At 52.3% G+C, this 21,491-nt stretch overlaps 1 protein-coding gene and 1 long non-coding RNA gene across 8 annotated transcripts in view; one reads left to right on the top strand and one right to left on the bottom strand.

Annotated features, from left to right (window-relative positions):
* The window catches only part of KIF21B (kinesin family member 21B), a 56,314-nt gene extending 47,926 nt beyond the window's left edge, over nucleotides 1-8,388 (bottom strand). For all 4 annotated transcript variants that reach the window (XM_004028121.5, XM_004028122.5, XM_004028119.5 and 1 more), the window contains exon 1: nucleotides 8,017-8,388. In XM_004028121.5, coding sequence (XP_004028170.4) covers nucleotides 8,017-8,057 — 41 coding nt within the window. In that variant the 5' untranslated portion in view covers nucleotides 8,058-8,388. The remainder of the gene's footprint in view (nucleotides 1-8,016) is intronic.
* Nucleotides 8,389-8,610: 222 nt separating this feature from the next.
* Nucleotides 8,611-21,308, top strand: LOC115931461 (uncharacterized). 4 transcript variants are annotated; one of them, XR_010135078.1, is made up of 5 exons: nucleotides 8,611-8,759; nucleotides 10,099-10,484; nucleotides 15,253-16,037; nucleotides 19,711-19,782; nucleotides 20,920-21,308. It is a non-coding gene; the product is annotated as an uncharacterized lncRNA (long non-coding RNA). The 4 variants fall into 4 exon arrangements; XR_008673385.2 differs by having other exon boundaries at nucleotides 15,253-16,018; nucleotides 20,920-21,274; XR_008673384.2 differs by having other exon boundaries at nucleotides 10,099-10,676; nucleotides 15,253-16,018; nucleotides 20,920-21,274.
* Nucleotides 21,309-21,491: the final 183 nt, after the last annotated feature.

Below are 21,491 nucleotides of genomic sequence, written 5' to 3'. Positions count from 1 at the left end.
TGGCCAAAATGTTAGTCCCTTCAGAAAAAGCCCCAGGGGGGCTAAAAGCATATCTGCTCTTTTCTGCTATAAGACCCCTGATGCCTTTCTGGAATCTTGAAAAGGAGCTCCTAGAAGCTGGTGAGACAGCCTAGGGAGGGACTGCAGAGTCAGCAAGCCTAAGGGGAAAAGCAATGTCTGCCCTGATTCCATGATCTCTGCTTGTGCCCAGCCTCCAATTGGCATGCCTGGCTCAGCCTGGGCAGTGGGACAGAGCAGAGCCAAGTTGCTGTACCCTCTGTGGTGGATGAGTGAGTGTATGGAGGGGACACAGAGAGAAGCCCGGTGATGGCTAGTCTGCCTGGCACACAGGGGTCACTTAGCCATGTGGTGACTTACCAGGCACCAGCTCTTCCTCATCAGTGAGAGGGCAAGATCAAAAGGGAACTCAGCTGTAGCAGGAGGGATTTAGATAAGCTAGCAAAAAGAACTTCCTGCCTGCAAAGATGATTAAGCCTGGGAGAGGAGAGGCTGGAGGGGTCTGTGGAGACTTCCTCCTCAGAAATCATTCGTCATTGATATCCCTCTTGCCTTGTTCTACGTGTTCTTCACCACCTAGGACTTGTCTGATGAGGACACATACTACCTAGTACTTTTTAAGAGCCTATGTGCCAAGCTCCTTTATGTACACGAACACATGTAATGTGTTAAGACAACCCTGTGAAGCCGGGGATATGTGCCCCGTGTTACTAAGGCTCAGCAGGTGAAATTTAACAAGCTCAAAGTCACACAATTTGTAATGGTGGAGATGAAATTCAAACCAAACCTGCCTGTGCCCAATCCTGAAGCATTCACCAAGCAGCTCTGCACCAGGGTGGGAAATAGGTTGGCTTGGAGAAAAACGATCCCTTCAGAGAATCTCCCGGACTGAGGACTGATCGTACCGACAGCTGCCAGCAGTACCACAAGCTGTCTGCTGGGAAAGCGTTTTCCCTGTCTCATGCTTAAGAAAGCTGAAGCCTGGAGCAGGGAGAAGTACGGAGTCGGGAACCCAGGAGGCTGCTTCCCTGTCAGAGGAAGGCGGCTTTCCTCTGTGGCAGAAAGAGGACGTCTACACCCCACTTTAATGAGCCTCCTCTCCTCCTCCCCATGGCAGCCTGCCAGCTCTGGGGAAGGCGGCTGGAAGCAAAATCCCTGCTCTCAGGGGAGTCTGGCTCCCAGACACCCGGGGGCTTTTAGCTGACAGCCCAGACAAAGCATCTTCCCATAGAGGCCAGTCTTCTATAAAACAGGGTGGCAAGATCCAATTTGGGGTGCTTGCCCTTTTAGCTGCAGGGGTAAGGTGTGGGGAGAGCCCAGTATTATTGGGGGCAGTGCCATCAGAGCTCTGTGGCAGCCAGAGGGTCTTGTTGCCCTCCCATTTGTCCCTCCCCTGGCCTCTCAGACCCTTCCCCAGGACAGCCCTCCTGAGACTGCCCTCAGGACTCTGAACCCCCAAACAAGAAGGCTTTGTATTATGGGGCCAAAGAGCATGGGTTTAGGAGGCCTTGGCCGGCATGGTGCAAGCAGTCTGTCAACTCTCTCTGCCTGATTTTTGCCCCCAATCACTTTCCTGTCCTGGGTGTGATACTCCAGGAAAACCTACAGGAGGCCTTGGGGTGTCAGCTTGGGATGCTTGGGGTTCAGGACTCTGACCCCACCCCCTCCTCTTGAGTGTCCTTGACCTTACTCTTGCAGTTCTTCCTAGGGTCTTGGCCACTGGCTTCTGAGTAACGCTAAGGGTCAGGCAGGCTAACGGGAGGGGGTGCCTGCCATGAGGCACCTTGAGAGTCCTGTTGTCTATGGCCCTCCAGGGCATCAGGATCTCAGCCGTGCAGAGGAATCGGGCCAGCAAGGAGAGTGCGGTGAAATGCCAGGGAGCAGGGATGTTCAGGAGGAGCTGAGAGAAGGGGCCAGTCCCTGTCCTGAGTTGGATATATCCCCAGCCTGCCATTGGCCGCACAAGCCTGGCTGTGAGCAGGAGCCAGGAACTTCCTGGGCCAGGGTCGGACTCCTCCATCTCTGGGGCCTGGGAAGAGGGTAAACCCAGCCCAGGGAAGTACTGCTCAGCTGTGCTGCACCGCCACTCTCCCTGTCCCACCCCCATCTCGGGGCATCTGGCAGGGGTTTCCCATGACCTCCCCAGAGACAGGAGACGCTGCAGAGTCAGGCTTCGCCCAGAGCCCAGAGCTGTGATGGTATCGGCATCTGCATCTGGTGGGGAATGGCCAGTGGGGACTGGGCCCTGGGGATGCTCCCCTGCTGAGGAATGCAGAGCAACAGAAGGCTGGCTGTGGAGGGCAGCAAGCCTCTCCCCACCACACCGGCCCTGGCCCCCTGTCCACACTGCATGCAGGACAGCTCTCTGGGGTGCACCTTAAGTCAGCCTTAGGTGGGACCAGCCCAGCCTTCATAAAGGACAGGGGGCTTCACCTCAGGAAAGCAGAGGGATAGACACTCAGGCATTTGGGGATGGGATGGCAGCATGACCTCCTTTCCACACCCCAGAGCAGCTGGAGGTGAAAGAGAAAGTCCTCCAGAAACAGGGTACTGCAGCCAACACTGCTGCCGCCTGCCCTGGAGCTTCACATAGGGATCGAGGGGGGTGGATCTCTGGGGCCAAGGAAGAGCCGTTCCAGTCCAGCTTCCCTCACGGCAGGGAAGCAACCTCTGACCCCCACCCAGCCCAGGGCCCTCTCAGTGCCCCTCTGGCTGTTCTAAGAGGGAGGGGCACAGAAGACATTGCTTTCCTCCTCAATGTTCTCAATACTTTCTAGAGGGTAAAATGAAAGGCTAGGAGACCTAGCACACATGGGGTTCCGCCCTTTGGTGTGTGTGAAGTGGGGGGCCAGCAAAAGACTTGGCTGCCTCCAGAATATCCTTCCTGAGAGAGTGCCAAGGTGGAATTCAGGCAGGAAGACACATGCCAGGGATGGCTGCAGTGATCTAAGAAAGGGAGAATGTGGCGGGAGAAGCTCCCCAAACACCAACGATGACAGCACGGATTTAGGAGCTAGGACCATGGTGGTGCCAGGCAGCCCCATGCTGCTAAGCAATCCCATACAGGAGAATCTGGACAGCCTCAGCCCTGCCACACATCTGCACAGCACCATGTGCCTTTCCATTTTCACTTTCCCACATTCATGTTCATGGCCACTGTGTGTAGTAAAGCATTTGAAGAAACTGAGGCATAGAGACTTCAAGAACACAGCTAATTAGCACCTCAATTAGGAGGCAGCTTAGAGGTGCATGAAGAGCATGTGTTCACAACTGAGAATACCCTGGGTTCAAATCCAGCCTCCTCCATTTACCACCTGTGTTTGCGCATCTATATGATGGGGATAACATCAATCACCTAGCCAGCTGAATGGGATGCTGTAGGCACAGGGTAAGTGTTCAATACATTATAGTGCTTAGCCACCTCCTGGTTCATACTCCTCTCCACCACACCGTGCATTCTGCTCTAAATTAATATATTAATCAAAGGACTGGAGGTGAATTCAATTTACTAAATAGTTCACTAAAGCTTAAACTACAGAGACATCTCTTAGGTACACTTACATTAGGGCCTATTTTATTTTATTTTATTTTATTTTTGAGAAAGATTCTTACTTAGTCACCCAGGCTGGAGTGCAGTGGCACGATCTCAGCTCACTGCAACCTCCGCCTCCCAGGTTCAAGTGATTCTCCTGTCTCAGCCTCCTGAGTAGTTGGGACTACAGGCATGCGCCACCATGTCCGTCTAATTTTTGTATTTTTAGTAGAGATGGGGTTTCACCATATTGGTCAGGCTGGTCTTGAACTCCTGACCTTGTGATCCACCTGCCTCAGCCTCCCAAAGTGCTGGGATCACAGTCATGAGCCACTGCGCCTGGCCTAGGGCCTATTTTTTTTAAAAAAACATTTTATTTATATTCAATTCCTCAGGAATCTACTCTGCATTTTGTTCCCTCCAAAGATTTTATGTCCGTCTTCCTCCAAGCCACTGCTCTTCACAAATGAACAAACCAGAACACAGCGGTTCCCATTTTCCAGTGGGTAAAACTGAGGCCCACAAAAGACAAACAGGGAAGGTGCCCCATGACGAAGCCAGTGGATGAACTGCATCAGTTCCTGCTCTGCCCTTTGCCCCCAGTGTTGCAAAAATAAGCATGCCAGGCACATATCACCTCTGCCACCTCCCTGGCCCAGGCCTGGGCCCCGCCTCACCTCCACTTGGAGGTTTTCAGAAGCTGAGATCCAATCAGGCAGGCAGGCTGGGTGGTGGAGGGGGAGGTTTCCGGGGCCTGTGGTTACTACACTCCACTTCCTTATGATGACATAAACCCTATTTCTGCAGCAGGAGGCCACCACCAAGATTCTCAGGTCTCCACACAGCCCACGTGAGGCCCTGTATGGGCCTCAGTTTCTGAGATCTGTAAACTGGACACAGGTGGCATTGATTGGCATTGACTGGCTTTGGGACTCGGAAGGCACCCCAAATACCCATTCCCCCACAGTTTCTTCTGTCTTCTTCAGTCTTTCTCTCCCAAGCCACCACTGCTCTTGGTTCAAAATTCAGTCATTGACCAAGATTTCAGAGTAGCCTAGAACTAGGGAAATAACTGCAGCTAGAGAACCCAAATGGGAGAGGGCTGGGGTGCAATCTAACATTGTCCCTTGGGTCCCTTGGATCCCCCCCAAACCCCTACCTATCCCCTACTTAACCCTGTAGTCTCAACAGATGGATGCTGGGCTGGCCAAGCACCGCCAAGCAGACTAAAGGAAGGAAGCTTAGGGAAGCCAGGCAGAGATAAGAGGGGAGGGGGCTAGGCAACACTGAGGTCTCCCCTCATGGTGGGGTCTCAGAGCTGGGGACTTGAAAGGGTCTTAAACAAATTTGCCATGTGACTTAGCTTCCTTCCCCAATTTCAACTTTGCCAACTTGCATTTCTTAACAGCTACCCCTTTCTCCCCCCATTTGTCAGGCCTATATCTCTGCAGCCTGGGGCAGGTCACAGCTCCGCCCCACCTCTCTCTAGCCTTGCTACACACCTCCTCCCCCAGGTGACTGCCAGTTCTAGTCCAGCCCAGGAAGCTGAGAATCTTTACAGTACAAGGGGATTAATGGATAAAGGGATCACAGGGTAGGCTGGAGAGGCCAGCCTGGGAATCCCTTGGTGCAAAGCCGACTAGCCTGGGTTCAGGGACAGATGGGCCAGATTCCATCTAGCTGGGGAGGCCACAAGGTGGGGCTTTTGGGGTCTGCTCACCCCTGGACTTTCTTCCCTTACCCTGAGCCCCAGGTCCTGAAAGTTTCCTCCTCCGGCTCTCCAGGAGCCCAGGCCTTCACTGGAGCGTTTCACAGCCAGCCAGCTTCGATCTCTTCACCCCAAACAGATTGCAGGGCCAAGAGCCTTGGGCCTGGCACTTCTCACCTAGTCTAATAGCCCTGGGGCCTCTCTCCTCTACACACACACACACACACACACACACACACACACACACACACACACAATCAGACCACACCTGTCTCATTCCTGGCCTTCCCTGTCTGAAGAGCTGGACTCCAGGCTCGCTATGTTATTCTCATGGAAATTCAGAAAGCACTTCAGTTGGATACAAGAAAGGACTTCCAGAAAGTCAGAAAGACAGCTGAACCTGGCAGGAGGTAGTGAGCCCTGGGGCTGGACTAGGCCCTGGGCAAGCCTTGCCCTTCCCATAAATGGTCTACTCTAGTGCAGCCCACCACCCAGTCTTTCAGGTGAGAGAAGTGATTTCTGGGGGTGCTGCGGGGGAGGATGGGTAGAAGAGGACCTAAAAACAAGGAAAACTCCCCCTACAGCCCATCACTGGCACCATCTGCTCTCCTTCCCAGCCCAGCCCAGCCCCAGCTCAGTCCTAAGCTCTCTGATTAGAAACTGGGTTCTGTCCAGGCATTGTCTGCCTTCCACGGCCGGCTGCCCATTGAGGTCTGGCGTGTGCCGGGGCTGGGCGCTCATGCTGGGGTGGGAGGGGAGGAGTGGGCAGGGCCCTTACCTTCCCGGAGACCCTGAAAGCCTGACTTCTGATGCTCAAATGCCCCACCCCCAATCCAGATCAGCAACTGAAAGGCAAGGCGTGGGGGCACCCAGACCCCACTTAGGGCAATCTGACTGGGAACCAGAGATGACACACATCGTCCTGAACTGGGTGCAGAGGGCAGGCATGATCCCTTCTCTGCAGAAAGGGTCCCGGGAAGCTTCTAGAGGTGGCAGTGGGAAGAGAACATCAGCTTCTCCTCACTGTGCCAATCCCATGAGGCTCCCCGGGTGGGAGACCCACATCTTTTCAGCCCCAGTCCAGCCTGGAGACCTGAACAGAGGTAGGGGGCCTTTGTTTAGCTCTCTCCAGCAAGATGGAATCTAAAGGAAACCCCCTGTGGAAAGGGCACCCCCAAGCCCCTTCCTTCCCAGCCCTCGTTCACAATGGGTGGGGGCCAGAGCTTCATTTCCCTTTTATGGTGTTCTCGGACTCTCCCAATCTGCTGCAGATGCCATATTTACATTTCTCACTCCCACCCCCCAGCCATGCACCCCTCCCTCGACCTCCACAAGATCCTGCTGCAATGTCAGCCCCAGCAGCAGCCTGGCCCCGCCCCAGTCAGCCCACCAGGCACCTGCAGGGCTCCTCTTTGTCTCTCTGGCTGCTCAGGGCCAGGAAAGCTGTGCTCAAGTGATTCTTGAGTGCTGCCTAGGGTGCATGGGTGGGGGTGCCTCAATCTCCTTCCCTCCACCCGAGCACTGATCAGTGTCAGCTCCTCTTTGGGCTGCAGAGGCCTGGCCAGGTGGCCGTGGCAAGGGGCATCTGCCCTGGGGCAGGAAGAAGAAAGCTTTTTCATTGCCATCTCTGACTCTGTCTAGGAGCAACCTCCTAGGACCCCTGGAATCTGGGTCACTTATGACCCAAGGGATCTAGAAACCTGAGAGACCTACCCTAGACCTGGACAACCCCCTGCCCCCTCCATCATACAGGGCTGGGGCAGAGATAGATGTTCTTTCCACATCCCTACCTTGGTGAGCAGCTCCAGATTGGCACTCTGCCGCCAAGACACCCCTCTCAAAGAGAAAAACCCAAAGCAAAAACTGGGAGAAGTGGTGAGGTGTGAAGCGTCTCCACCCAGCACAAAGAACACAGATGGCTCAATTTCACAGCATTTCCTGCTCCTGCACCTTTGTGTACCCCTCCCAATAGAACCCACCCAGCCATGTCCTCTCCCCTGTCTCATTTCTGCCGGCTCAAGTCCCGGAGCTGTTGAGAATGGAACCCCAGATAAGTCTAGGCAACCCTCCCCTGCTCAATTTTATCTGAGTGCCTGAGGATGGGGCATCTGCATCACACCCTCCTGCCCTCTCAGAGAGAAGCACCTCAGATACACCTCTTCCTCCCTTCCTAGGCCCATCTCCTCTTGGGACAGGACTGGTAGGATTCTCCCCCATAGCCACTGACTTCCCACAGAAGGCCAAGGCATCATCCCAGCTTTTCCGTTGGTCCCCGCACCCGATCTTTGTCTGCAGATCTGGCTCCCAGGGTGGGTGTGCTGCCTTTGCTAGCTGGACCAAGAGCACATAACTAGCTGACTCTCATGGATGAGGGGAAATTTCCCTCTCTGGTATCCCCGTATGAGACAGCAGCCTCGTGGGGAGGCGAAGAGGAAACGCACAGACGCTCCGGCCTGGGCCAGAGCTGGGTGTGAAATACCGGATTTCCTTGTTTATTCGATTTTCTGATCATTAAGGGCTCCCAAGAGGGGCCCAAAATTACCACCCAAACAAAGCCACCTTCCAGTAGTCCGCAGGGTCGCCGCTCCCCTGCGGCAGACTGGCCAGCGCGCGGCGCCCTCCATCCCGTCCCACGCCGGCCCCTCCTCCGGGAGTGCAGGCTCCAGCCCAAGCGGTGCTCGCGCCCCCCGCCCAAAGCCCACGCGAGACAAAGCCCGAGCCTTCTCCGCGCGCCCCCTTCCCCGCCCCGGGTCCCTACCTGACGGCCACCTTGACGCAGCAGTCCCCCTGGCCGGCCATGGCCCTCTGGCGCTAGGGTCTGGGCGTGGATCAGAGGCGGGGGTCTGGGGGCCAGTGCCCGAGGCAGCGGCTGCGGCTGCGGGAGGCGGGGGCGCGGGCGCGGCTGGCGGAGGCTGCGGCGGCGGCGGCTGGAGGTGACATGCTCGCGGGCGGCAGGCCGAGGGGCTCACCCGCGGCCGGCCCCCCGGGGCTGGGCCCGCGCGCCTCCTCGCGCCATCGGGCGGCGGCGCGGAGCTAGCTGACAGCCGGCAGCGCGACCCGCCGCTCCCTACGGCGCGGCACACGCGCACACACCTCCCACCCGGCAGCCACCTCCCGCCGCAGCGCGAACAAAGGGGGCGGGGGCCGATCCAGCCCCGAGCCCGCCCCGAGCCAGCCCCGAGCCCACGCCGGGCCCCGCCCCACCCAGGAGCCGCCAATCGAAAGCCCTAATGAGTAGTGAGGGCGGGACTCGCGCCTTTAAAGGGACCTCTTGGCTCGCGGCCACGGGGTGGCTGGGGGTAGGGGGCGGGATTGAAGGGTGGGGGTGGGGGTAGGGGTGGGAGTAGGGGTGGGGGCGCTGGACGCAGACCACGTTAGAACCTCGGCTCCAGGAGTAGCAGAACCTCGGCTTCAATGGGACCCTCATTTCATAAATGAAGAAACTGAGATTCAAAGAGGGGAACTACCGAAGGTCACAGAGCGAGTTCGTGGGTAAACATGGTAAGAACCCTCGTCTCCCGGGGATCCCACAGCGATTGAAGGTTTATAATTCAAAAGAGCCAGGAAAGCTTCCCTTCTGCATTTATTCCAGTAAATTCGCCAACCCTTCTCGAAGGGAGTTCTTGCTAGCCCCTAACTAAAATTTCCCCCACCTCCACCCTGCAGCATTTTAAAGCTCATGTTTTAGTTGATTCCTGGCCAGGCTCCTAGCCCAAAACTAGCCCCTCTCTACTGCTAGACGACTGTCCCATTGACCTTTATGACCCACAGATGACCCCACTGGGCCTGGCTCACACTCTGCTTGTTGTGGCTGTGGGGCCAGAGGGTCAGTGTGGGAGGCCTGAGCTGCCCTGGGGGAAAGGAGGGAACAAAGGGGGCCCTCAGTTCCGAGCACCTGGGTAGAGAGGCTGGGCGGTGAAGTGGGTGGGGAAGGGAAGAAGGAGGGCAGCTGCCTGCAGGAATGGGTATAAAGGACAAGGAGGACCATGGAGACTTTAACGCTGGGCCTGGATGGAGGAGGAGACCAGTGCTGCAAAGTCACAATTCCCTTCCCAGTCCATCTCCCTCCCTCTGAGCCCAGACGCCTCTTCCCTGCCCCCTGCCTCCCAACATTGGGGCCATTCACAGGGCCCCTCACCAGCTGCCCTCACTTCACCCAGCTCCCTCCCCTGGAAAGGGCCCAAGAGGAGGACCCAGCTGCAGCTCCAGATGTGGATGGGGATCTCTGGGGGAGGGGAGGAAGGGGAGTCTGACTCCAGGCCTCTTACATCACCCTCAGATGATGAAACCATGTCAGAGATTTTGGCAAGGGTGTGGACTGGGGTCTGAGGATGCATCTGTTGGTACCATCTTCCTCCCCTTCCCTCCTCCACTCACACCCCCCTCCCCGCCAATAACTGCTTCATGCAGTAGCTCAGATCCCTGTTTGGCTTGACCTATTAAGGTCAAATCAAAACCAAAGATAATTTCAAGGGCAAATTTCAAGGGCCAGTCAACACATCCTTTTCATCCCCATGGCAAACAGGAGGAGCACCGCCAGCAGTGCCCCCACGATGGGGGCTGGAGAAGAGGTCTTGGTGGTATCCTGGACCTTTTATTAGCATTTGAATCTAGAGGAAGCTCTCCCTGGGGCCAGGGGATCACCTCTCCTGGACCAGGAGGTTAGCAGAATGTTGCAGTCATATCCTGCAACATTCCTCCCCATCTTCCAACCAGAATAATTCGTGGGGAGGAGACTAACACATATGGACCACCTACACAAGGTATTTTATGCACATATTCTCATTTTTTCCCTGTAACCTTGTAAGCTAGGCTTTTTTATTCTTTTTAAATTTTGCAGATGGGGAAACTGAGCCTCACATGTATGAATTCCAGCATATAAGCAACAGACTCCGGATTTGGACATGTATATCTTGTTCCAGACTTCCCAGATGACCACCAAGGTGGAAGGGATGATGATGTCCAGGCAGAAGGGAGCTAGGCCGGCCCAAGCTTTTCCTCTAGGCACAGCGGACTCCAGGTTCAGCCTTCCCGGATGATAGTGTTGCATTCTGAAGAGCTACTTTCCCGCCAACTCATCTCTGGACTTCTCTGGGGCCCAACTCTGGTTTCCTGCCTGCAGGAGGTCCCCTCTGACTTCCGACAGTAGATGACCCTTCTGACTCACAGTTCTACTGCTGGGAAATGCCTCCAGAGCTGCTGCCCACCCCCTCTGCATCCCTCCAGGTCACTGGGTGTCGAGTCAGGGGAAGCAGGGATGCACATGGGCGGGAAACTCAGGCCTCCTAAATGTCAGAGCCTCAGGACTTCGGCTACTCAGAAGTAGCTCCCTCCTGGGCCACCAGGGAGCAGCAGGGCAGCCAGCATCCAGACATCCCCCCTGGGCTCTGCTGCTCAGAGGCTAGATGGAGAACCAAGGTGGGAAAGAGGCTTAAACCACAGCATGGGGAGATTTAGGTTAGATGGGTCAGAGGAAGTTTAGGACAAGCCTTGCCCTTTTCAGTCTCTGTCCAGCTTCAGCATAGCCACTGCTTCCTCTCTTTGGTTTTTTCCCATCCCCTTCTCTCCCACCACCTCTATCCCCTTCCAGCTTTCCTTTCCTTCCCTCCTTCCCAAACCCCAAAGTTTCTCAGGATTAGCTGCCCGTGTGCCTATCTCCCCCACCCCCATGCTTTCCTCACTGTCTCACAGAAACAGGCAAACACACACACATGCATACAACCATGAGCTGGCCCTGAGAGTTCTCTGACTGGACTGGGGTTGGAGCCCCAGCTCTTGTCCTGAGCTGAGGCCCTTCCCCCAGGTATCTTGGGGCTTCCATCATTTCTCTTGACAGGAGCTGTGGGCGTCTGGGCAGATGGGAACCTGGGGGAGGTGTGGGGAGCCCTCTCTGAGGCAGGAAGCTCCCACGCTACTGTAGTTAAAATACTCCAGCAGCAACTTGGGGCAGCCATCTGGGATGCCCAGATCTCCCAGGACACCCAGCTCTCAACAACAACCCTATAGGAACAAATCAAAAACCTAAGAGATACTTATAGGCCCTGGAAATGTCTCCCAAAAGTGGCCTGAACTTGAGCCCTGTTTCCTTTTATCTTCTTCAGGTTAGCACTGGGCATTGGCATTTGCAAAAACTCTCTAAGCATTAAGCAAAACTTGTAGGAGTGGAAGATACAGCGTTCTGGACCTCCAGTCCTAATACTCAGCCACACCCCAGCAGCTATGCATGGTTCCATGGGAGAGCAGGCATAGCCCATCCTGCTGGCATGTAGTCCAGCCATATCTTCCAATGCCCACCTGGAGACTGAGCCCAGTTCTGCCCAGCAACAGGAGCTCAGAGCTCCAGAGAGCCTCTCCTGGGGTGCAGACTCAGGAGATCTTAGCTCAGGAGCAGACTTAGCCTGACTTCCTCTTTTATAGGAGGAGACAGACTTAGTTACAGAGGAAACCAGAGTTGTTATAAATAGCAAGGAAGGGAGAAAACTGCTATGGATTACAAACACGCCATCAATCTTAAAACAAACTATTTTTAGTTTCAAATAATAACGAGAGTCTAATTAATGCTCTGTATAACTTCAAATGTGGGATCTTTATCTACCTTTCTACTTTGTGATGCTTTCTAACACAGTATTAGGGCCAAAGGCAGGAAGAGATGTGGGCAATTCTCAGTGTTACCAAATCCTAGATATGGAAAGAACCTGAGAAATTTAGTCCAGCCCTTTCATTTTCAGTGAAGAAACTCAGGCCTAGAGAGGTAAAAGGACTTGTCCGAAGTTGCATAGTAAGGTAGGGACTGAGCAGTGACTAAAAGCCTAGTCCCTGTACTCCAGAAGCAGAACAGTTTCCACAGCAGCACAATAGAACCCAAAGGCTAAACATCTGTGGTTGGGCAGTTGGTGAGTTTATAGCCTGGATAAAAGTCAGGTCTAAGCCAGGTGTGGAGGCTCATGCCTGTAATCCCTGCACTTTGGGAGGCTGAGGCAGGTGAATCACTTGAGGCCAGGAGTTTGAGACTAACCTGGCCAACATGGCAAAACCTCATCTCTACTAAAAAATACAAAAATTAGCCAGATGTGACGGCACATGCCTGTAATCCCAGCTACTCAGGAGGCTGAGGCACGAGAATCGGTTGAACCCGGGAGGTGGAGATTTCAGTGAGCTGAGATCGCACCACTGCACTTCAACCTGGGGGACAAAGCAAGACTCTGTCTCAAAAAAAAAAAAAAAAAAAAAAAGTTCTGAATGAAATAGCAAAAGACAGCCCAGAAGCTGAAGTGTGGTCTTCTGAGTCACAGAGTTTTGGGTTCACATCCCAGCTCTGCAACTGACTAGCTATGTAACCCTGGGCCTATGTGTAACTACTCCAAGCATCAGCTCCCACATCTCAAAATGAGAATAATCACACTCACTTCATTACAGGACTATTATGAGGTTTAAATGAGGTAACGTGGGTCAAGCGTCCAGCACAGTGCTCAGCAGAAAATAGATGTTAATTTCCTTCACATTTCCCTCGGATTCTCTACCCCTTCTTCAATGGATTCTTATCCTCTAACTGGACAGAAGGGCAGATTTGTCATAAAGCGGTCACGTGAGGGATAAGAAGTCTCAGATGAGTGTGAATGAGGCTGGGGGTGGGGGCATAGTTTATGGCAATGAAGTTTGCATGGCACAAGTGGTCAGTGTCAGATCCAGAGGGTGGGAGAAGACAGATTTGCAGAAAATTATCCGTCCTCTGCTAACCACTCAGTGACGGGCCTCGGGGTTCAGGGTCAGTGTTTACAGGGGAGGAGGGAGGCTGGGCATGCTGGGTCCTCATTGTACACAAATACCCCGGGCCTCAGCCTCACCCATGTGCCACACTGTGCCAAGGGTGTTACATAACATTTCTCTTTTAATCCTCACAACAATCTATGAGGCAAATACTGTTCTCGTCCCCATTTTGCAGAAGAGGAAATGAGCTCAAAGGTCACTTGGCTAGTGTATAGTCATTAGTGCTGTCTCCAAATATTTCCGGCTCTCTGCCTTCTGGCACAAGGTAGGACTGCATGTTCTCACTCTTTGATGCTAGCTGTGGACATGTGACCAACTTTAACCAATAAAACGTGGCGGAACTGATGTGCGTCAGCTCTAGTGGAAGCATTAAGACTCTGGCACCCTCACACCTATGTTGTTCATAGAGTGTAAATGAGAAATAAACTTTTATTGTTAAACCACTGAACTTACAAGTTGTGTGTTGCCATGGCAAGCCTGGCCTACCCTGACACAGTTAGGAAGGGGCAGAGCCAGAGTTCGGAGGCCTGGTCTGTAAAGATGCCAGATGGCGTAAGTACCTTCCAGAGATTGACCTGCTTGCCTAAGACACACAGGAGCCCCTTTTTGGGCTACTTAGAACCCTGTGGGGCAGGGGAGGAGGGTAGGCAGCCTCCCTACCCTTATCTCTTTCCCCCCTGATTTGACTGTGATTTTGCGGGGTTTCCAGGTTGCTGAGCCGGGGGGACTGACTAAATGAGTGTGGTTTTGTATGAACCCTTAGGGGCTCATAGTCTTCTGGTTGGCTGTGCTGAGCTGCTTATCAGGACTCTCCAGGAGACAGTCTGAGAAGTAATTGGAAAATTCCGACTTCCTCTCTGCCCATCACCCAACTAGGAAATAGTTGGGTATCAGGACACGCCTGCATTCACTCCCAAATCAAAGATCGACCCTGTCAAGTCACTCTTTGTTTTGGGACTCAGTAACTCCTCTGTGAAATGGAGCCACTTCAAAGGGTTAGGGTAACTGCTCGGAGATTCTAGAGGAAGCCCATTTCGGATTGTATAGATCTTCTCAGAGGTGCCTGCAATATAAGAACAGCTACTATTTCTGAACATTGTGCTGGGCGTTGCACTAAATGCTTCAGATCCATACAGTCATGGAATGCTCACACAACCCATGGAGGTAGGAACAGAAAGAAAACCAGGACACCAAGAGGGGCACAAGGTCACACTGCAAGTGGTGGGCAGGGTTCAAACTCAAGCATGCTGCCTGCCAGTTTCGTCCTCTGCTGAATTACAGGGAGGGAAAAGGATGAATCTTGTCTTGGCAGCTGCTGAGCTGCCAAGAAAGTGAGCACAGCCCCCTAAGGAATTATGTGCTTCACGTGTCTACATAAAGACTTGCCCATGAAAGACCCCAGCAGCTTTGTCATAGGCCCAAACTGGAAACACAACAAATGTCCATCGACAGGGGAATGGATTAAGAATCTGTGGTATATCATATGGTGGGATACTATTTAGCAATAAAAAGGAATGAACTATTGATACATGATACAATATGGATGAATCCCCAAATTAATTATGCTCAGTGAAAGAAGCCAGACCAAAAAGAGCACATGCTGTACAATTCCACTGATATACAAATCCTAAAAAATGTAAACTATAGTGTCAGAAAGCAGATCATTGGTTGCCTGGCAAGGGGAGGGAACTGGGAGGGGTAGGAGGGCATGAGGGCATGAGGAACGTTTTGAGGTGGTGGGTATATTTATTTATTTATTTATTTTTTTTGAGACGAGGTCTTGCTCTGTCACCTAGGCTGGAGTACAGTGGTGCGATCATGGTTCACTGCAGCCTTGAGCTCCCTGGGCTCAAGGGATCTGCCCATCTTGGCCTCCTGAGTAGCTGGGACCACAGGTGTGCACTGCACCACCATGCCTGACTCATTTTTGTATGTTTGTAGAGACGGTTTCACCGTGTTGCCCAGGCTGGTCTTGAACTCCTTGGCTCAAGCAATCTGTCAGCCTCAGCCTCCCAAAGTGCTGGGATTACAGGCGTGAGCCATTGTGCCTGGCATATTTATTGTCTTGATGGTGGTGATGCTTCCATGGGTGTATGCTAATACATTTGTCAGACTAATCAAATTACACACTTTGAATATGTGCAGATTATTATACATTAATCATATTAAATACCTCAATAAAGCTGTTGAAAAGTAACTTGTCCCAACTTCTTCTTTGTTCAAACAGAGGTGCAGAGTGGTTGGTGACTTCTCCTGGGCCATGAGGACAGTCAGTTAAAGTCCTGGCTACCTCTCCCTGAGCCCACATATCCTATGGCTTCACGGAAGGTCCCACCTCCCAAGAAGGGGCTAGTGGCAGGGAAGTTGAGAAACAGAGAGACGGAAAGGTGGCATAAAACCAAAGAGGGGGACACTGGAGAGGAGCCGGCAAGAGGCCAGGCTGGGGACGTCAGAGAAGAGGAAAACAGAGATGAAGCCACAGGCCTGGGGACAAGGGAAGATGAGAGACAGGAGATGGAACCCCTTCCCAGACCTGGTGATGAGGAGGAGGCTCTGAGCAGTCCTAGCCAGGCCCCAGAGAAGCCATTCCCTTCCTTTGACAGATGCCACCTGTGTACGCCCCTGCCCGCAATGAAGTTAACAAATCACCACCACCACCCTGCCCTGGCCTGGTTGCTGTTGACATTCAGTCTCCAGGATGCATCATTTTCTTGGATTTTAATAGACAATTGCCTCAGCCAGACCCTGCAGAGCAAATTGCCAGCAAATGTTCATTGAACACTTTAAAAATCGAGGGGAAGAAGAGAGGGCTTGGAGGCAGCATGTGGGGAGAGGTCAACCTCTAAAGTGCCAGCTCTCCAGAAATGCAGCCGGACTGAAGGTTTGAAGGGATGGTAGTGAATGGAGCACTCCAGGCAGTGTGTGTGCTGAATCTCAGGGCGGTTTTAGCACTTCAGAGGCCTTTTTGACCAAGATATTCACGTTGGCCTGAGGTGAAACAACTCTTAAAAAGTTAGTCTGTGTCCTCCCTGCAACCCTTGTATTTCCTGACACTTGTATCAGTAGACAGAGGAGACCCTTTGCCTTAAGGAGAATTTGGGAATTAGGATCTAGTGAGGATGCGGAGAAGTAGGAAAAGGCCCTTTTTTCTCTTTAACTTCTAAACTCGGAGGATCCAAATAGCAGGCCAGGACTGGGTGGAGCAAAGACTTTAAGTCATAACCAAAATTAAAAAGAACGTAGAGGAAGAGGCCCTTTTCTCCTACCCTCTAGTGATGAGGGTCCCTTGGCCTGGAAAAGGGGAAGGAGGAGATAGGGGGCTAGGCCTTGAAGGAAGTCAAACCCTAAGACAAGAGGATCAGATTTGGGGTGCTGTAAGAGGCGAGGGAGGTCTTCCTGGAGAGACAGTCAAGCTCTGACAGTGGCTGGTGCTAGAGTGGCTGGGCCCCCACCTGCAGACCACTCCACATTATCACTGAGTCAGCCTTTGCCTCCCCGCTCAGAGGGGACTCAGAGGGGACCTCTCAAGGTGGTCTCAATGAGAAGAGGTACAGAAAGCCCCCATCAATTTCGGTCTGTATACTGCCTAAGAACCACCCTCCTTGGTAAGCCCCCATCCTAACCCTTTTGTGTGGTCAAGACACATGTAAACTGTCCCAAAACAAAAGACAGAGAGCAGAGACTACCAGAGGGTGAGTGGAGGTACTTGGGTGGGTCTGGCTAGTGGGGAAACACCCTCATTATACCAGGTGAAATATAAAGTTACCATTTTGTAGACAAGAAGGCATAGAATATTGGCAATTTCAAATGATCCCATCTAATATGTTCTATGTAGCAGTCTCTTGCATTTGCCCACCTTTCCTCCCTCTCTCCCTTCCTGCTTTCCTTTTTCCCTTCCTTCCATTTTTTCCTTGCTAGGAATACAAAGTTGATAAAGATTCAATGCCCGCCCTTGAGAAACTCACAGTATGCTTGGAAAAAACAAAATACAAACCCCTAATTAGGATATAGGGTAATAAATGCCAGAATGAGAGTTATCAGGTGCTCTAAGAGCACTAAGGAAGCAGCAACTAAGTTTACTTGGGTGATCAGAAAAGACTTGCGGGAGACACTGTCAGGCTGAGACCCAAGGAGGAGTTTGTTGGGTTCAGAGACACTGTCAGTAGAAGCCTGAGAGTGTGTGGCCTGTGCAAGAGGGAGTTGTTGAGTTGCGTGTGGTTGGGCTGGTGCTTGGCAGGTTGTGCAAAGGGTTTCAGGCCAGATTAGTGGAGGTTGAGTGGGGATTGGAGGGTGGGGGTGGATTGTCATGTGAGCCTCACAAGAATACAAGAAGTAAGAGGCTTAAGAATAGTGGCCAAGCTCCTGCTAGACACCTGGCTTCATCATTTCAGGGCCAAGTGTCTGCAACTAATTCACTCCTCCTTTCTGAACCTCCGTTTTCTCATCATAAAATGAGATTAATAGTAATACCTATTTTATAGGTGTTGCAATGATTACATGATATGAAAGGCAAAATGCTTAATGAATCAGGCTTAATGTATGTTATAGCCATTATTGTTCTACAGATGAGGAAACCAAAGGGCAGAAACATTTTTAGGAGAACATACAAGTGGGAATGGGAATTTGTGTTCTCCAAGTCCAGGGCCTCACTCTGCTGCACCCTGCACGTTTCAGGACAGCCTTTCTGAAGCTTGGTTGAGGGAGCCTGGAGTCTCTTCCTGGCTCTTCTCATGAACTTAGTGATGTTCTTTCCTTCCCCAGGTCTTCATTTACCTTCTTCCCACCATGGAGTCTCCTCTTTCTTCATTTGACTTTATTTTTATTTATTTGTTGAGATGGGGTCTCACTCTGTTGGCCAGGCAGGAGTGTGATGGTGCAACCATGGCTGACTGCAGCCTCGACCTCCCAGGCTCAAGGGATCCTCGCACCTCAGCCTCCCAGGTAGCTGAGATGACAGGCACACACCACCATGCCTGGCTAATTTTCTTTGTTTCTTTCTTTTTCTTTTCTTTTTTTGTTTTGTTTTGTTTTGTTTTGTTTTGTTTTTGAGACAGAGACTCACTTTGTCACCCAGGCTGGAGTGCAGTGGTGTGATCTGGCTCACTGCAACCTCTGCCTCCTGGGTTGGAGCAATTCTCCTGCCTCAGCCTCCCGAGTAGCTGGGATTACAGGTGTGCACCACCATGCCTGGCTAATTTTTGTATTTTTAGTAGAGATGAGGTTTCACCATGTTGGCTAGGCTGGTCTTGAACTCCTGACCTCAGGTGATCCACCCACCTCGGCCTCCCAGAGTGCTAGGATTACAGGCATGGGCCACCGCACCCAGCCTCCTCTGAACCTTTCAAACCCCAGTGTCTGTCTCACCAAGGTATGTGACACCATCACGTTTTCAGCTGACACTCAATACCAGAATCATCACTTGCCCCTTGTATTTGTGGCCAGTTTATTTTAAAAATGCTTCTGTGCTTTGGTTTCCTCAACTGGACTTTAAGTTCCATTGAGACACACAGTTATGGACCACAGGGGAAAGTAGCCATGGAATTAGAAGGCTGGAGGGCACATCCCAGATCTGCCACTTACCAGTTATAGGACCTTGCCTGTCAGTGGCCTCATCAGGAAAATGACAGGAGGATGACCTGTGGTGGGGTTGGCACTGTGAACTGTCAGCCCCAAGGCTGGGGTGACATGGTACTAGGGATCAGATGCCAGAAGAATGGGGGCAAGACCTTGTGAAATAGGAGTTGGGGTTAAGGTCAGCCTTGTGTTGGCAATGTCTTCTCTAGCAGTCTGGGGCAGGAGCCGGCCTCTACATCCACGCCAGTTAGTGAGAGCTGGCAGGGCCTCTAGGAGGACGAGGCCTGGTGCTGAGGTGTGTGGGCTGCCTGTTGCTGCTGCCCCGTGTCCCCTAAAGTGCCCGGGAACCCCCAAGGTTGGCTTCCTCCTGTCTTACAGGTCTGACCCCATCACTAGCCAGCATCAGACAGAATCAAAACAACAGCTTCCTTCCCTACCTGTGCCAGGCCCTTCACCTGTGACATTCGTATCTCACAACCACCCTGGGAGTAGGAATGACTTTCCCATTAGATAGAGTGAGGAGCAGAGACTTCAAAGGGTTATATGAACTGCCTGACCATCACTCAACATGGACACAGGGGAAGGGGATTCGGGCTTCCAAGGCTCTGCTCGGAAACACCTTGCAGACAACAGCCACCTCCCTGCCTTAAGAGCCCAGAAGAGGCAACTTGGCAGGAGGAGTCCCTCAGGGCCAGGGAGCTCCTCCCCATTCTGAAGACATACGGGAACTGGGGCCCACTGTCTTCCACCTTTCCAGAGACCCTCCAGCTGAGCTCCGCGTCCCCCAGATGGAGGGCTCCCTCAGCCCCCACAGCCCCAGCATGCAGCTTTGTGTCTATCCCTCCTGCCAGCCACACCCCGCCCCTTCTGGCAGATCCCCCCACCCAGCAGCTGGGTCCCATGTCTGCAGGGAACTGTCAGGGAGAAGACAGGGGTCTGGCACACAGTCCCTGGCCAGTGCCCCCAGGTAACAGAAGGGAGCCCACCTGCTCCTACGGGTACCCTGTCTCTGTCAGGGGGTCCTGCTGAGGGGCGTCTGTCTTCTCTGTATTTGCCCACTTCCCCTCCCTCCCACTTCAGCCCTCATCCTGCCACAGTTTGTTCCTTTTAGGCTTTATTTGAGGAGCCTGGCAGTCCTATAAGGGGAAACCCACCTATTACTTCAAGCGAAGCTGACGCAGAGGTAGGATTTTGCATAATCTGATAAATTACAACATCTTATATGTTGCAAAGGAAAATGCCTGAACTTTTCCATAGGGTGAAGACCTAATAGGAAAGTTTCTCAGAGCCTGTGTTTATACATGTTATCTGTTACTTAGGCAGGGAGGGACGGCATGGATTTGGCAAATGGTGTACAGTTAAGGACGTGGAATTGGATGCTAAACTGCCTGGGTTTGATTCCCACCTTGGCTCTCTTACAAGTTGTGTGGTTAGGCAAGTTACATTTGTTCTCTCTGTGTCTTTTTTTTTCTTTTTTTTTTCACAGTTGTCGCCCAGGCTGGATTGCAGTGGTGTGATCTCAGCTCAATGCAACTTCTGCCTCCTGGGTTCAAGCAATTCTCCTACCTCAGCCTTCCAAGTAGCTGGGATTACAGGTGTACACCACCATGCTAGGTTAATTTTTTGTATTTTTAGTAGAGACGGGGTTTCACCATGTTGGCCAGGCTGGTCTTGAACTCCTGACCTCATGTGATCCACTCACCTCAGCCTCCCAAAGTGCTTCGATTACAGACGTAAGCCACTGCACCCGGCCCTCTCTGTGTCATTTTTGCAAAGTGAGGATGATGATACCTTTCTTAATTGTTAAGAGGATTAAATAAATTAATATATGCAAAACCTTTGGAAGAGGGCCTGCCATATAGTTAGCTTTTTTTTTTTTTTTTTTTTTTTTTTTAGAGACGGGGTCTCATTTTGTCACTCAGGCTGGGGTACAGTGGTGCAATCATAGCTCACCTTGAACACTTGGGCTCAAGCAGCTCTCTCACCTCAGCCTCCCAAGTAGCTAGGGCTATCAGATCGTGCTACCATGTATGGCTAATTTTTAATTTTGTGTGTGTGTGTGTGTGTGTGTGTGTGTGTGAAGACAGGGATCTTGCTACATTTCCCAGGCTGGTCTTGAACTCCTGGCCTCAAGCAATCCTCCCACCTTGGCCTCCCAAAGTACTGGGATTACAGGTGTGAGTCACTGCATCCACCCTAGTTGGCACTCTATATGTGGTAGGCATTACTATAAGATGTTCAGATCCCTCATAAATAAGAGTGTCCTTTTATAAAACTTTACAGCATAGACTTATGTTCCATTTTATCTTGTCTTCCCTAGAGATGAGCCAATTGAGCAGGAGACAATGTAAGCAGCTGTGGGGGTGTGGAGTACTCCCTCCTGCCTGTGGGAGCTGCACCGTGGAGTCTAGCTTGTCACCCTCCGGAGGCAGAGCCCCTCCTCCCTGCCTCCTCTTGGTCTAGATGGACAGCCATGGCAGCGGAGGCTGCAGAGCTGAGCAGGTGATACTGGGCAGCGACCCTGCTGCGGGGAGGGTCCACACCCCACAGCTCTTTACTGCATTTATTTAACAAGCGACATTGAGCCAGCAATCTCTGCTGAAAAGTGCTCAGCCCTGGAGAGAGAACTGTGAACAACGTGGACACAGCTCCTGCTTTGTGGAGCTTGGTGTCTGGCTGGGGTAAAAATAAACAAGCAGTTACAACACAGTTACGATCCCTACTGTAACGGAGGAGAGACGGCGGCCAAATTTCTGGGCCAGGCTACAGAGAGTTTGGGGGTGTTCAGGGAAAGCCTTTTGCAGGAAGCAATAGCAAAGCTGAGGTTTGAAGGGTGACTAGAGCTCAGTCAGGTAGAGGGCTCAGAACATTTCCAGAGAGAACAGTACATGT

Source organism: Gorilla gorilla, chromosome 1 (genome assembly GCF_029281585.2).
Source record: "Gorilla gorilla gorilla isolate KB3781 chromosome 1, NHGRI_mGorGor1-v2.1_pri, whole genome shotgun sequence".
Taxonomy (NCBI): domain Eukaryota; kingdom Metazoa; phylum Chordata; class Mammalia; order Primates; family Hominidae; genus Gorilla; species Gorilla gorilla.
This window is presented reverse-complemented; position numbering and strand designations above follow the sequence as displayed.